The following is a 15,172-nucleotide window of genomic DNA, read 5'->3' on the forward strand; positions in this document are numbered from 1 at the left end:
TATATATATATATATATATATATATATATATCAGTGTAAAGATCGATTATAAACGATGCAGTAATAATAAATTGTCGTATCCTCACTTTGTGACATACTTATCTAAACTTATCAGCGAACTATCTCTAGATTTATGCCTGCATGTTACCTTAGCATAAACTTTCGCTGTTACATAAACTATTCTCTCGGAATCGAAATTTAATCCCCCAAACGATCTACAGCTACTTGGAAACATTTTGTTCAGATCTTTAAAAAGGAAATCTTTTGCTTCAATGATCTGATTGCTTTAAATTAATTTGTAAAAAAGCGAATTTTCTATTCTTTGTTTCGTAATATTTATTTTTCTTTATTTTCTCATTCCAAGTTCCGAATAATTTCTCAAAATTTAGTTTTAAAGTTGTAAATTTTTTGTTTCCTGAAATTAGAAGGTACATTAGTACGACTCATTATCACTTACAACAGTCTCCAAAAAATTTTCATAGTTAACAGAGAACACCATGATCTATTTAGTCATCTATCCGTTTTAAAAAAAAACTTCCAAGAGTCTTAAATCGATTATCAGTGTTTATAAATAATTGGTAATATGTACTTTATTTACTAAAAAAAAACAAAATGTTCTTACAAACAATTAATAGTCTGAACAGCTTGAAGACAGATACATTTAGTTCAGCCGTCGTTTATGCAATCGTTTTATTTGTAAAGAATAGCAAAGAGATTGTTTCATATGAGAAGAGAGAAGCCTTAAAAGAAACATATTTCAATTTTGCTCCTTCAACAAATTCCCTCATATTGAATAATGATAAAAACAATTTCGTGAACGGAAATCAGGCATTTTGAATACTTTTGCAAATAAATTTAATGCCAATTAAAAAAAAAAGATCAAACCCAATTAAAAATGATCCTTATCCAAAAAAAAAATCGAAGAATCTGTCAAGTTGAAATAAAAAGATCAATTCCGATCCATTTCAATATATTAGATAAATTAAGCTCTTATACTTTTGAGTAACTAAAATTTTTCACAGCATTTTTTGTGTACATTGTCCATTCAGTCTGTCCTGCTGGCATAATCATAGTTTTCGAATGATTGTTAAATGTCAAAATCAAATTTCTGGCTTACCAAATTCTTCTAATAGGTGTTATTACAACATCACAGAAAATAACCGTCTTACAGGAAATCTCGGTGGCTTTGGAGGTGGAAATGCAGAATGCTTCCGAAGTCGATCAACAACCCATCTACAAACATTATGTTAACAACGACCAATTATTATTGAAAATTTTCTACTTATGATTAGATCATCTGTTGACTCTATTCATTATTTACTACGGTTCCAGCAAATTCTGTGTTCTAATTTTTCCTTTAATTCAGTTGAACTCATTTTTTACTGTAATCCTGAAAACTTTGACTCAAGCAGTCATTCCATGAATATCATCATTCCATAACGTACGAAACAGAACAGAGCCAACATTTTTTCAATTTATTTTTGGTCATTCAAGGAATTCTCACCGAATTTCATCACTTATAAAGCGGCAATTCGCAGGGTATTAGCGGAATTCATTAAACTTGCAATTTGATTGGTTTTATTGAAGTGTAATGTGAAAGTTGCCTGCAATGCTTGTCAACAATGGGCAAACCGAATAGTAAACTCCAAAGGGATCAAGTGAAAACACTTGCCAAACAAACTTATTGTTAGTTTATTCTTTCCCTGTTTCTTGACATTACTTGAACAATACCGCCAGTAGTTCGCACTCTTAGACATATTTATAACTTGTTTTAAATTAAAGGTACCTCTCGTCAATTATTTTCGTATTGTTGTTGAAAGGCATAATTCAACACTAAAAGAAAATCTTTTCATTAAAAGTATTTCTTGCTTTTTCAGTTACCGAGAAGGAAATCAAGCAATGGCAAGTCTAAACTTTAAATATTACCTTTCAAAAATAAATGTTCGAATTATCACTATCAGACGAATAACTACGACGAGAACCTTTTAAAAAAAAAAACTTTCCTGTTTAAATTTTCCAACAATAACATAGGACTACTTGTGATTTATTACCAATTTTTTTTATCCTATAAGATGGAAAAATTTGCAACTTGGAAAGGTAATAAAGTTAAAATTATGCAGCGTACATTGCTCACCCAACATATAACATATTTCCAGGCACAAAGGATTTGTTCGTGACTGTCCCAATGGCATGCTTACTGAAGCTGTAAGTTACTGACCTATGCTTATTAAATCAGTTTAGAAAAAACAGAGATCAGTTTTAGTTTTCTTTCTAGAAAGAAATTTTGTTAATTTTATTCGCTTATTTATACCTGTTCAAGAAGGATTTATTTCAGAAAATCAACAAGTTTAACTGAGGTGAAGAAAATGGAAATATTTTTAAATCTAAAACTTCAACATTATACTCACCTGTGCAAAGTATTAACTAAATTGACGGAAGAATTTTTTAAAAAGATGTTTGAGTTTCCCTATTCCAGAATGCTAATTCTAGTAGGGACATGCTAATGGATTTTAACGACAATTTAACGAAATTGGCAACCCTTCTTGTTATTCTTTAAATTGTTCTTAAATTTTGTCGCTTAAATTACAGGGTTTCCAGAAAATATATAAGCAATTTTTCCCACAGGGTGACCCATCTGATTTTGCATCATTCGTTTTCAAGGTTTTCGATGAAAACAAGGTAATTATAGGTTTTTTTTTATAAAATAAACAACTGACACACGAAATATTCACATCAGAAGAAATTATTACAAATATTAAGAGTTAATGATAAGTCTGCTATGGCATAGATTTGTTAAGTGAATGAACGAATTTAATGAGTTCCTATCTCATGTTCATCATTCGTTTCCCTTTTTCGAATTTATTAATAACACTGATGAGTCAGACAATCCTATCGATAGAACTGAACAACACTTGAGCTGCGGCATTTAAAATAATAATTTACACTTACGAATATAATGTGCATCATCTCAAGTAGAAATAAATTAAAAAATGGCATACGTTGCTGCATATTCCAATAAGAAATAAGACTATATCTTTCAATTACTTTAGGTGATAGTCGTCTAGTTTATACTATTTATATTTTATTATACATTATTTTATAGATGTTAAATATTCTGGTTTGAAATTGATTTACGTGTATAACGCTCGAGTAAAAATAAATGTTTTTAAGGTATATTTTGTATTCAAAAGTGTTTATACTACTGATGGAACATAGAAAAGAAAGTAAATTGAAATATAAATTTTGCAGGACGGAGCAATTGAATTTCACGAGTTTATCAAAGCTCTATCAATCACATCTAGGGGTAATTTGGACGAAAAATTACACTGTAAGCAATGGTTATAAATTTAATATTCAAGCTGATCCTTTCTGATGAGAGAAGCTGGAAGTTTGAATAATAACGCCTCAGAAAATGCCCAACAAGCAATAATTTTGAAAGATGTCAAAGAATTCTGCATAAAATGAGCTAAGTCGTGAGTATCATTTCGTGCTTTCAGCTAAAACTCAACAAGATGAATCGAAACTAGATTCTAAAAAAAATATAAAATCCTAGATCCAGAATATATGTTTTTGTTTTCAGGGGCTTTCAGATTGTACGATTTAGACAATGATGGCTTTATAACACGCGATGAAATGTTATCAATCGTTGGAAGCATTTATAAAATGGTCGGTTCAACGGTAAAATTATCGAAAGAAGAAAGCACTCCGGAAAAAAGAGTAGATCGAATTTTTAAAATGATGGACAAAGTAAGTTACATTTTATTGAATTTCCTTCTAATCGAATGGAAATTGAAATAACCCCTTTGTAATTGATTTATTGATTTCATTAAATATTAATAATTAATCTTGTTATTACATAATTTCCTGAGTCTGTGATAGCTTTGACAAAGCCTTATCGCTGTACCTGATCTATTGCTACCACCATAAATTAATTAGTTTTTTTTCTTTTATCAGCGAGATTAAACAATAAGCACTTTTCCCCCATAAGGTAACTTTTGGTGGCAGAAGTGAGTTTGAATAAATTGTTGCAGAACAACGATGCTCAGCTAACACTGGAAGAATTCAAAGAAGGCGCAAAAGCAGATCCATCTATTGTTCATGCCTTGTCGCTTTATGAAGGAATATCCAACTAATGTTGAACTTTCAATTTTTTCTTTTTTTTTTTGCGGATTGAGCAGTTTGAAATCCAATTATCTGATTTTTATTCTTTTTGAAGTTCATATTTCCTTGTCTTTGCAATACTTACATCAATCAAAAATGGAAGTGTTATTGGCTAAAACAGAATTTAGCCAACAACAGAAATTATTCTTTTCCAGTTGGCCAAAAGTGATCATTTTATTGGGTTCTGTTTTTATCATTTTAATGAAAAGGTGCTTCGGCCTAATTTTCTCAATCTGTTTTTTGGTAAAAGTCTCATTCCTCTCGAAACACTAGCGGATGCAAATAGCATTTCAGACTTTTAAGATCTGAAAACCTTATACGAACATTATGGTTTTGTTTTGACTTCCTGATTTATTCCGTGTTATTGACGGATTCCGAAGCAAAACCTGGAAGGGCATCCAATTTCGTTCAGTGCGAGAGAAAGGGGAAAGCCCTTTGCTTACAAAGGGAGCAATGGTTTTTTATGCTAATTGTTTATTTATATTTACACTTTTTTATTAATATAGTTCAATGATAAATAAATTTATACCGTCTTTTTGCATTAAATCATATTCCTTTTGACAAGACCGAAATGTAATTTATTTTAGAAATCCGGTAGGGACAGAGAACGATAGGGTTAATTATCAGCGAAATTCAATAATGTTCCATGCAAAAACCACACCTGAACCTCATTCATCTAATTACAAAAAGCTCAACGAGTCGTCCTCCATTCTCGCTTATTTTCAATCTTGGGACACCAACTTTGAGCCTAATCGATCTCAACTTCAGTTTCACTCATAACAACTACCACTTACTTCTAGTAAAGAAACACTCCGCATAAGTTTCAATATGTTCATAATATATTCGTAGTTGTGGGATTTAGATAACTTTTTGCCTCTCCCACTATTGTTTCCTTTTTTTGCTCTCAGTTTTCGTTTCTTTTCTTATGGGCTGAAACAGTAATTCCTAAATATTTATTCCACGGTAAACGCAATCAATCATAATAAGGTTAACTTAATAAACCCTAACTTTTTCTCCTATTAGTAAGCAATCTGCTACATTTAAAACTAGTCCTTATTGCTATCATAATTATTGTTTATTCATTCATTCAATATCGCATACAACATTGATTTATGCTAGAAATCCTCTATTCTATACTAAGTTTGCTTTTTTTTTTTATTTGTGAGACAACTAAATTACAGAATGAATGATCACTATCACCACATTTCTCACTTATCTTTCATTTTTTATAAAAAAAGGATGAGGACATTCTCGAGAGCTACAATACATTATGTGAAGAACATAACTGAAATGTTTCAGATGAAGAAATTTGCTATTTACACATTCATGTTCATTATATATGCTACTTAATGAGCGGTTTCATAAAGGATTTTGTTTATTGATGAGGGAAAAGTACAGTAATAATGTCGAGATACATTAACATAAATTAGTTTATCCATTTTCTTCCACCACTGAAGCTACTTTCAAACCTAAAAATTTGCTCTGGAAGAGTTTCGAAATCTTCACTGAATAAAATCTTTTTACTAAATAAATGAATCAACCATTTTCACTTATGTTTTCTTTTCCCTTTAAAATGCAGTTAAATACTTTAAATCAAACTTCTCGAATACCAATCTCTCATTAATAAATCACAAATTTTTTCATAGTCTCAAAGTACTTCCTTTCCAATTAGTAAACTTTACACCAAAATATGGTACTCGTCCATCTATTGTTGACCTCTTCATTGACATTTCTTTTTTTTCAATTGACATATGTTTTTTTTTGCGACGCTTTTTTCATCCCAATGAATATAAAATTATTATTATTCCTCATTGAAAATTTCTTTCACAGTTGTTGACCTCTTGGCACCATAAGGACGATTCATATGACAAATATTAAGTGTTTGGTAAAGATATCTGAGCTGTGGACTGAGAAATGAATATGAACAAGGTTTTAATCTAGATACTGTAACAGAAGTCAGGATAAAATGTGCTCTAAGTGGTGTAGAATTAAAGATCAACAGATCGAATTTCTTCTCAAATCAAATCTAAAAGGAAAAGATAAAGTTGTCATAAAAAAATTTAGGGTTGATGAATTTAGACAAAAATAATAAGCAAATGCACATTTAGGATCAATGAAGAAAAAATCCGTGACAAACAAGAAAAACTTCCAATGGAAAAAGTATTTCGTTACTAATTAACACACTGCAAAACACATTTAAGAAACTTATTCAGTGAAATTCATTCTCTCCGCATTGGTTTAATTAACTATGCAAAATAGAAGTTCAAAAGTTCAAAAAAATTAATTAACCATGCAAAAAATAAATTTGGGAGTTATTTGAGAAACGATTACAAACAAAAACTGTGGCAATTCTAGAAATTTGATAATATTTTCAAATATGCTGAAAACAATGGCATCCTCTTTATAAGATGTATAGGAACTTCATTGGACAAGCGAGAAAAAAACTAGATCCACGCAATTAATATGCAAATTTTGCCATAGCCACCTTTCTAATTAATCTTTCCTCAATGATCATGCAATTCGCAGTTCATCTAAGTTGCGTTGATATCCCGATATCATTAAATTTCGAGAATCTGATTTAAAAGAAAGAAATAATAGTAATATTATGCATGTATTCACTTAGAATGCATCATATGAGAACTTCCTTTTTTGCATAACTTATATATATGTATATATTTCATAGTTTTAATTAATATGAGTCCATATTGCCATCATATTATTTTGCAGGCATTTTCTGGATGATTCTTTGATCTTCGAATGTTGTGTGACAATTGCATAACACATTTGCATTGGTTGAGAGTGAAACGGTAATCGACTATCGATATTGCATTTCTTATTCATTTCCTTTCCTTATTTCATTTTTTCCTGTTATAAAGTTTTTTAATCTTAAAAAATCTACAAAGAAATGTAGAAGTTTGTCAATTATCCCTTTCTTTCGGCTTATTAAGTTAGTTATTCACTTACTCAAATTTCTTTGGATTTTCTTACAAATGGATATCTAAGTATGTGTAATCAGATTCAAAACCTTACTTAAGTCCTTATTTGTTCATATTAAAATTTGAAAAAGGAAAGAAATTGGGAAGGCTTAGGCATAACACGAAGAAATTCGAGCCAATGTAGTTGCACTTTTCCTCCAAAATTTCGCATTAATATTTAAAGCGAAACAAATAACAAAATCAAATTATTCAGGTAGAATGACACCATCATAATCATTTGACTGAGCAAAGCATCAATACACTTTCGTTAATGAAACTTCAGTCTTTATGATGTTACTATTAGTGAATTTTAACTCCCTACTTTTATTAATATAATTCCCCTCTCACTAATAGTCCTTTTATTATGAATATATTACTGATATGCAAAATTTTCACCTATTTTAAAACCTTCCGTAGAATTCATCACTTATAAAAGAACTGGTGAATTGAAGATGCTTCATTCGATATTCTGACAGTTACTGTGTACTCCAACTGATCGGAAATTACTGGGGGAAAGGATGGACGAAGGAGACGATGGATTGAAATCACGTTCCCGAAAACACAAACGGGTATTTACTACGTGTATTGCAACTGAACATTAGTGTAAATGTTGCTATTAACGTTAGCTTCATTTTCCTTAATCATTCGGTTATTGAAACATTAATAAATGCAATATTAACTTGAAATTTGATAGATGATGAAGCACAAAGTATGATGAAGCACAGAAGCAAATTACCTTGGAGTATTAGAGGGTTCAAAGGCAATTAATCGATAAACAATGATTCCCTGGAATTGCAATTTTAAGTTTTGAATTAATAAAAGTATTATTAATTTAAATGCATGCTCATCGATGAAAACTTTTAGCAATTGTGCTAATTTCAATTTATTAGCTATATAATACCTGGAAAGTTAACTAATAATCAAAAATTGTGGAGAATTCGATAAAGAAGATTAGAGAAAACAATTTGAAATCCTTCATCTTGGTAAAGTAACCGAAAATGGAAACTGTGAGGTATTTTGGGCACTCTTAAATAATCACCGAAATTATTTCATTTTCTTCTTTTCGTTGTAGAATGGAAGGAACAAGCGTAGTGTGCGAAAACGTTATCAAGACCAAAGATTTGAAGATTCTGAGGGTAAGGACGATGTTTCCTGCTGTGGTCGTCCCAGACGAGTGAGAAGTGTTATTCGAAAATTGTTTGTTCAACAAAACTTGATCTCATAAGTGATTGTACCTTTACTTAGAAAATATTTAATCAGTTGAAACTGATTTCTGATCTTTACTTATTGTTCAAAAGCTTGATGGAATTTTCGGTTACCGGTTCAACAGCTCTTGTAAATTATGTCATCTAGTTATACTAATTATCTGTATAAAGGATAAGGTCAACATCAGAGCTATTTTAGTTTTAAAAAAAGTTATCTTATATTAAATAAACTTTATTCAGTTGTTATTTAGTTTTTGATCAAGTATTAGTTCTGCAGAAAAGCGAATCTCATCGCCGAAAGCATCACCATCGTCACAGAAGGCATAACTCAAAACGCCACCACAAAAGCCAAAAGGATATGACCGGGACGAAAGAAGAGATTCCGTCACCTTTACGTCCACCAACACCACCATTGCCACAGCCATCAACCTCAACTGCGGTCATGAAGGAGAAACAAAAAGAAGATAAGGAATCTGGAGAAATGACAAGTACAAATCAAAGCAAAATATCCACATCAGGAGAAGTTACTGGACAAGGAAAAGTTAGTGCTTTCTTATTTTTTCTTTCCAAAATTTTCAAACTTGAAATTTTAGCAGTTCCATTTCTTATTCATAATCAGAATACCTCTTTCATTTCACAACATTGTATTCTTCTTCCGGTATAGTTTATCTCTTCTCTTAAGTTACTCTTACTATTGTGAGGAATATTTGTAGTCGAGCAATCAAGTAGGAATGTCAAGCTCTCCTCCAGCACCACCATCACGTGACAATCAAAAAGTTGAAGGACGTGAAAGCCCATATCAACTGGCAATTATGAACAAAACCGAATTGCTGCAAGAATTTTGCGTCACTCAATTTATTCGTGATGGATACGAAATTAGTCGACTGGCATACACGACATGTTTTCCAGTCTGCAAGAAACCAAATTTTATTTACTTGCCCCAGATGAGGTATTATTTGTGTATTTTACAGCTGTTCGATCGGCTGACGAACCGAAAAAAATTTACAAATCTTGAAAATTTCAGATTCGAATAAAATTTTAAGTTACATTCTTTTACAACAAGATTTTGTACAATCTCCAAAAGTTACCTGAAATTTACAACAGATTCACAACAAATAACAATGTAGACTCTGCGCAAAAGAAGTCAACCCAACAAAGTGGAACTGATTTACCGCAAGAAACAACTCCACTGGTTGACAATTGTCGAAACCATACATCTGATTTTTCAAAGGTTTCGTTTTCGTTAATTCAATGGCTAGAAAGTTTTTTTTTAGCAATGAACCAATGATAAAAGCTAAAAAATGGTTTTGATGAGTTGAAAACGAATTGGAAAAAATGAAATACAAATAAATTTTAATTTTGCTTTGGAATTTCCTTCTCTCAAAGTTTTCTTTTCAAATTATTTTGTAATAAATGTTGAATATGAGAATAGAGATATTAGAACTAATTCCTTTTAAAGGGAATAAATTTCACAATGGAGAACAAAATAAGCAATTTTGTGCAAAATCTGAATGAATGCTGCTTAGCACTTCGAAAAGCTCGCAGAAATATTTCTAATCTTAAGGTTCATACTATTCATTTATAGCTTCATTTATATGCTAAATTAATTACTTCCATGACAGCTTAGTGTGAATTTCGGTATTTCTCTCTCTTCCTCCTCTCTATACATCTCTCGTCAAACAAAGTCCAACTTTAATGCGACATCATAAAACAGATGAATATTAAGTATCGAGGTTAATTATTCCGAAATATATGCACTGTTTTGATTACAGCTATTGGCTGCGGGAGAGACGTTGAACGAAGTATACAGGTATGATACAGACACAAAGGCAATTATAAATGATCTGAAATATCTTAGACAACTCATTGACAGAAAGTTCACGACATGAGCGAATGTTTTAAAATATTAAGGATGATAAAACATCCAGCGGTCAATCCTTTGTTATACTCCAATAGTCGAAAAACTTCTTTATCCTCAAGATTTCATGCAACTTAACACTCCACAAAAATAAAATGATATTCGAATCTTAAATTTAACTGTATTATTAAAATTTTATTGGGAAACGAACTTCATTATTGAACATCAAACTTCATTTTTGAAAGTTTAAAATAAATGATAGTCGATGTCGCACTTATTTTTTCTCTATATGTGTTCATCATAACAACAATGAATGGATGACGTTTGGAAATGAAGGAGAAATTTTCCGGACAAATAGGAGAGAACTGTCCGTGATAAGACTTGAAATAAAAATCCACAGATAGTAGTAAACATCGTTTTTATTGGAGGGATTCATTCTAATTCTCACAAATATTCAATTTTCTATCAACAACTGAAATAAATACATTGAAAGCAGAAAAGCATAAATGGCTTATGCAAAAAACCAAAAATCCAAAAAGCGCTTTTTTTTAATAACATTATTTATGCTTTTCCGCTTTTTCTAATCTTAACAAATCCTTGTAGAATTTGTTCTTGCGAATGTTGAATAGTAAACTTCTCTTATTCGCTTATCACCTGTTGTAATAAGTAAACACATTTCTCATTTCTCATTGCTTTTTACACCTTCAGTAATGACAAATGAAAACGAAACTTCCTTTTGCAGGAAAAAAAAGTAGTAAAAAGTTGAACCGATCCAAAGTTAAGACTGAAAGTTTATTAAATAAAGGGTTATGAACCACGCGTTGGAAAAATGTTGGTTGATATCGATAAGTATCATTGTTTTCATACAGTATTCAAATGAAGCAAAATTCAAAAAGCAAAACATTTAAGATTTATATATGACCATTTGATTTAATTTAAAGTACATTGAAATTGGCATAAATTAAAGCCTTCGTATTAAAACTTAAAATAAACAGCGTAAAAGAACGAAGGATGGATGGCATTAGTTTATTTGTCGTTTATTGACAACACATTTATTTGCGACCAATTCATCTCTATACCAGAGTTATCATTTGTTTTAATAACAACATTATATATTAAACAGAGAATAGTGGCTTCATTTGATAAATTGAACAATGTCGCATCACTTACCTTGCGATACATCTGAAACAAAAATCATACAAGCAGCAAAATATAACAAAATTTTAAAATCTTAATTCAAATCGTTGTCTTTCGTTTTGTGTGGAAAATTGAAATCATTTAACTGGGGAAGGGAAATTCCTTTTATGAAGGATTTATCTTTTGATCTAAACCACACTTGTACATTACGCATTCTTTGTTGTTATTTGCTGGACATTGATTTATAACAAAATGGTTTTTACCTCCAATATTACTGGGAGAACCCATCGTGGTATCGCCAATCTGTGATGCTCCTGTCATTTGAGATATGCCGCCGCCTGTAGTTGCTTGTGTATGACCTCCCACTGTTGTCATCTATAACAGATACAGTTTGTTAAAGTAGCAGATGGACAAAATGAACATTAAAAAACTGCTCAATTTTGGCTTTTTGAACGAGTGCTGAGTCATACATGGATAGAGATACAAATACTATTTTCAATTTCTTAAAAACGTTGAATCGTAGACAAAACTTTTACTTGAAAAGTGCATTAATGTTTGGAGGAAAGAGATGCAAAACAGACGTCGGCAGTTGCGAATTTCCCATATGTTTTCTTCATCTGCACATTCCACCGTTTATAATAGCTTTTGGAATTTCGGCACAACAAAAAACCAGCTCCAAAAACTCTACAAACAAAACATGTATTATATTTTCAAATCTTGGAAATAATTAAATAGTAGAGTTATTTCTAACCTTAAAATTAGTTAAAAAAAAATAATCAGGAGTTTTATCTGAGAAGTTTCAATGAAATCCAAAGACAATGCTAGAAAAACACTAATTGATTATTAAAGCAATAACGAATTGTTAGAGTCTGGTCAGTAATTCGATAGCGTAGCTTTTTTTGGCAGGTGATATTTTAATATTTTAACTCTCTAGTCTTGAAAGAGATTGCCCGAACAATCAAACCGTTCCAGAGATTCAAGTGATTTAGCTAAGGGTTTTCTGAAAAGTTTTGTTATAAATTCTTAATAAGAAATGCTTTGTTTTTGGCGCATATAAGTCAAATTGTGAAGCGGTGAAAGAAAAAATTTAGACTAAATATGCGGCTTTACAGCATATTCTAAAAGAATGAATACTTACCCCACGCAGGTACCAACAATGAAACCAAGGGGCATGGACCAGATATTCACACCTTTTCTGACGCGATATCTGGAAAAATATTAAAATATTACGGTTATGAGAAAATTATTTTCGATACCTTACTTGTTCAATTTGATTACCTGCTTACTATTTCACATTTGAAAAAGAATTTAAACTGAAATGAGATAGAATTGAAATAGAAAAATGCTTACACTATTCCAGGACGGAAATTGAAAATAACATCTCGTTTCATGAATGTATGAGTGGTCAATGGTGCCTGAAATTGGATGGATACATCAGAATGAATTCACTGATCAGTCAAATCGCCCTTTGCGTGCATAATCACTTTGTCAAAAATGATATTCAGAAAAGACTGTTTCGTTTTTAAAAATGGCATTTTCGGATTTAACATCTTGAAAATTAATTAGCACTAAGCTAAATGAAGCTTCTTGTTTGAAGCATGTTTGTAATATTCAAAGTATTTTATTTATGCAAAAAGGAAAGGTGAATTTAGATAGTTCACTTTCAGAGTTATAATTCCATTTAACTTACTGAAAAACGAGCACCGCATTTATTAGCATCTTGTGCTAAAACAAAATATAATTCTTTTGATTTGGACCATAGATCGAATGTTTCATAAAATGTGGTGTAGGCAGGTGTTGTTTCATCCACAGGGTTGTTGAAAAGTGTTGGCCCATGTCGTACTTCCAAACCAAGTTTCTGTGGTTTTGAATAGAGCTGTAAGGAAAGACGGAAACAATTAATTGTAATAAATGAAGGTTTATCAGGAGATACCCAAACTATATTCTCATACATTCCTTTCCAGAAACAGTAATGTATAATTTTTTTCAACGTTACTGTTAAGTATTCGAATAACCACCTTTTTAACAATGGTCTGCTTGAGTAGTTGGTTATAATCTCATCTGAACAAAATTTGTTCTTATAGTATTAAGTGGCCTACAGATCCACAGTATTATCCTACTTTGTATTGAACGAATTTCACCGTGCATAAAGCATTCCCTATAATGTCTACGTATGATCATAGATTATCGATTGCATTAAACCATTTCGAAAAACTTTTTGTTTCAAAAGACAAATAATTTTTTAAGGCCAAAAAACCATTTGAAGAATTCATTCTAAAGTTTTCTGCATTTAAGGAAGTGAAATACTGTGATAGGTTTTGCAAAAATAAAATTGTTTATAGCGTTAGAGTTTTCGAAAAAAAAAAAATACATCGTTATGTATGATAATTGTTTCTACGTTTGACATACCACTCATTTTAGTACGATAACTGCTTGGCACTCCACCTGTAATTTGTGGTTAACTTATTTACAATGTCACCATTGGATATTGTTCTGAACTTATTGAAAACTTCGAATATCGAAATAAATTCATTTCTATGTTCCTACTTCACTTGTAATCAGTATAACTGATAAGAAATGATACTATATTAGGTGTGAAAACTAACCAATACTCCATTCTTTAACATCATTTTTTTTTTTTTGAGGATGTAGGAAGAGATTACAATGTGTACCTAACAAGCATACCTTTGTATACAGCTGAGTAATGCATGTATCCCTTTTCTTGGCTCGTATTGCTCCATGTCCATAATCTCGGGAATTCCCACTCGATTACCGTCATTCCCGAACATGCATCTACTTCATATGCTGATCGCTCCACTAGTGCAAAAACTTCCTGGCTCAACTTCCTATTATAGCCTGTTTCGCCAAACTTTACCTTCGAGAGTAAATCCAAATGACGGAACAAATTGGTTTTATTCCCGAAACATAATTTTATACTGAAATTCTTTTTTCCATGAATTTTTGGTGATAGGGAAGAATCGATGCAAATGAAGGAATTGGAAAGAATGAAGTGAAAGAAATGCTTGTAAAATGACAAAATTATAACTACCAGCTTGAAAAAATTAAAACATACAAAGTATTAATGAAGAGAAAAGTCAGCAATAATAATTTTCATATAAATTGTGGTAATAACACAAAAGTTAATTACACAAGATTTTTTTCAAGAACCAAGCCCCTTATCCCAATTCAAGTTACTCTGTTGAAAATTTTTGGCTTTTATGAACATAGTGTGCGTGAGAAAACAATTTCTGTTTCTTCTGGTTAGATTATTATCACGAGAATAAATTAAAACTCTCATTAAGAAGGTAGAAGTTGGATGACCAAAGTCCATTTAAAAAACTGATTGGCCTTTGAAATTACATTCAGCAACTAAAATTGATGATTAAAGTTTCATCGCTTTATTATTTATCAAAGATACGTACGCCTTGCATGATTTCCGAGTGATCTGAATGGCGAAAGTTACGTTTGGATGCTTAGCGCGCCCTTTGATAGATTCCTTTGCAATGATAAATTGCAATTGTTCGACGTTCGATGCGTGACTTTCATAGGTAATATTACCTTTTGCTGTTATCACTGGAGTCATGTATTTGGTTACCATGGTGGATACTCGCGCTCCAGGTACCTTAATAATTGTTATCGACGATATGCGCAATTGAATTCCATTGGCATTTTGACGGGAAATGAAGAAAGTAACGTTGTGAAATTGTAGTTCAATTCACTAAATCTATTCATTCGAAGAGAAATGGATGAAAAACGCCATGTGAAGATATAATAATAATAATAATAATAATAATTAATAATAATAATAATAATAATAATAATAATAATAATAATAA

The 15,172-nt window shown here is 31.1% G+C and overlaps 3 protein-coding genes across 3 annotated transcripts; 2 read left to right on the forward strand and 1 right to left on the reverse strand.

Annotated features, from left to right (window-relative positions):
* Positions 1-1,384: 1,384 nt before the first annotated feature.
* Positions 1,385-4,339, forward strand: LOAG_07360 (neuronal calcium sensor 1). The gene is made up of 7 exons (XM_020447404.1): positions 1,385-1,686; positions 1,878-1,902; positions 2,157-2,205; positions 2,590-2,679; positions 3,250-3,328; positions 3,581-3,747; positions 4,032-4,339. Exons 1-7 carry the CDS (start codon positions 1,623-1,625, stop codon positions 4,131-4,133), a joined length of 576 nt encoding a protein of 191 aa, XP_020302361.1. The 5' UTR covers positions 1,385-1,622; the 3' UTR covers positions 4,134-4,339.
* Positions 4,340-7,654: 3,315 nt separating this feature from the next.
* Positions 7,655-10,233, forward strand: LOAG_07361 (hypothetical protein; the record flags this gene model as incomplete). The annotated part of the gene is made up of 6 exons (XM_003142894.2): positions 7,655-7,705; positions 8,209-8,310; positions 8,619-8,882; positions 9,055-9,290; positions 9,446-9,572; positions 10,114-10,233. 6 exons carry the CDS (start codon positions 7,655-7,657, stop codon positions 10,228-10,230), a joined length of 897 nt encoding a protein of 298 aa, XP_003142942.1. The 3' UTR covers positions 10,231-10,233.
* Positions 10,234-11,117: 884 nt separating this feature from the next.
* LOAG_07362 (hypothetical protein) lies at positions 11,118-14,934 on the reverse strand (the record flags this gene model as incomplete). The annotated part of the gene is made up of 9 exons (XM_003142895.2): positions 11,118-11,381; positions 11,600-11,711; positions 11,918-12,020; positions 12,475-12,543; positions 12,687-12,751; positions 13,027-13,212; positions 13,708-13,781; positions 14,022-14,272; positions 14,759-14,934. The coding sequence occupies 9 exons, from the start codon at positions 14,932-14,934 to the stop codon at positions 11,362-11,364; spliced, it is 1,056 nt and encodes a 351-aa protein (XP_003142943.1). The 3' UTR covers positions 11,118-11,361.
* Between the last annotated feature and the right edge of the window lie 238 nt (positions 14,935-15,172).

The sequence above is a fragment of the Loa loa genome, assembly GCF_000183805.2.
Source record: "Loa loa unplaced genomic scaffold supercont3.287, whole genome shotgun sequence".
Classification (NCBI taxonomy): domain Eukaryota; kingdom Metazoa; phylum Nematoda; class Chromadorea; order Rhabditida; family Onchocercidae; genus Loa; species Loa loa.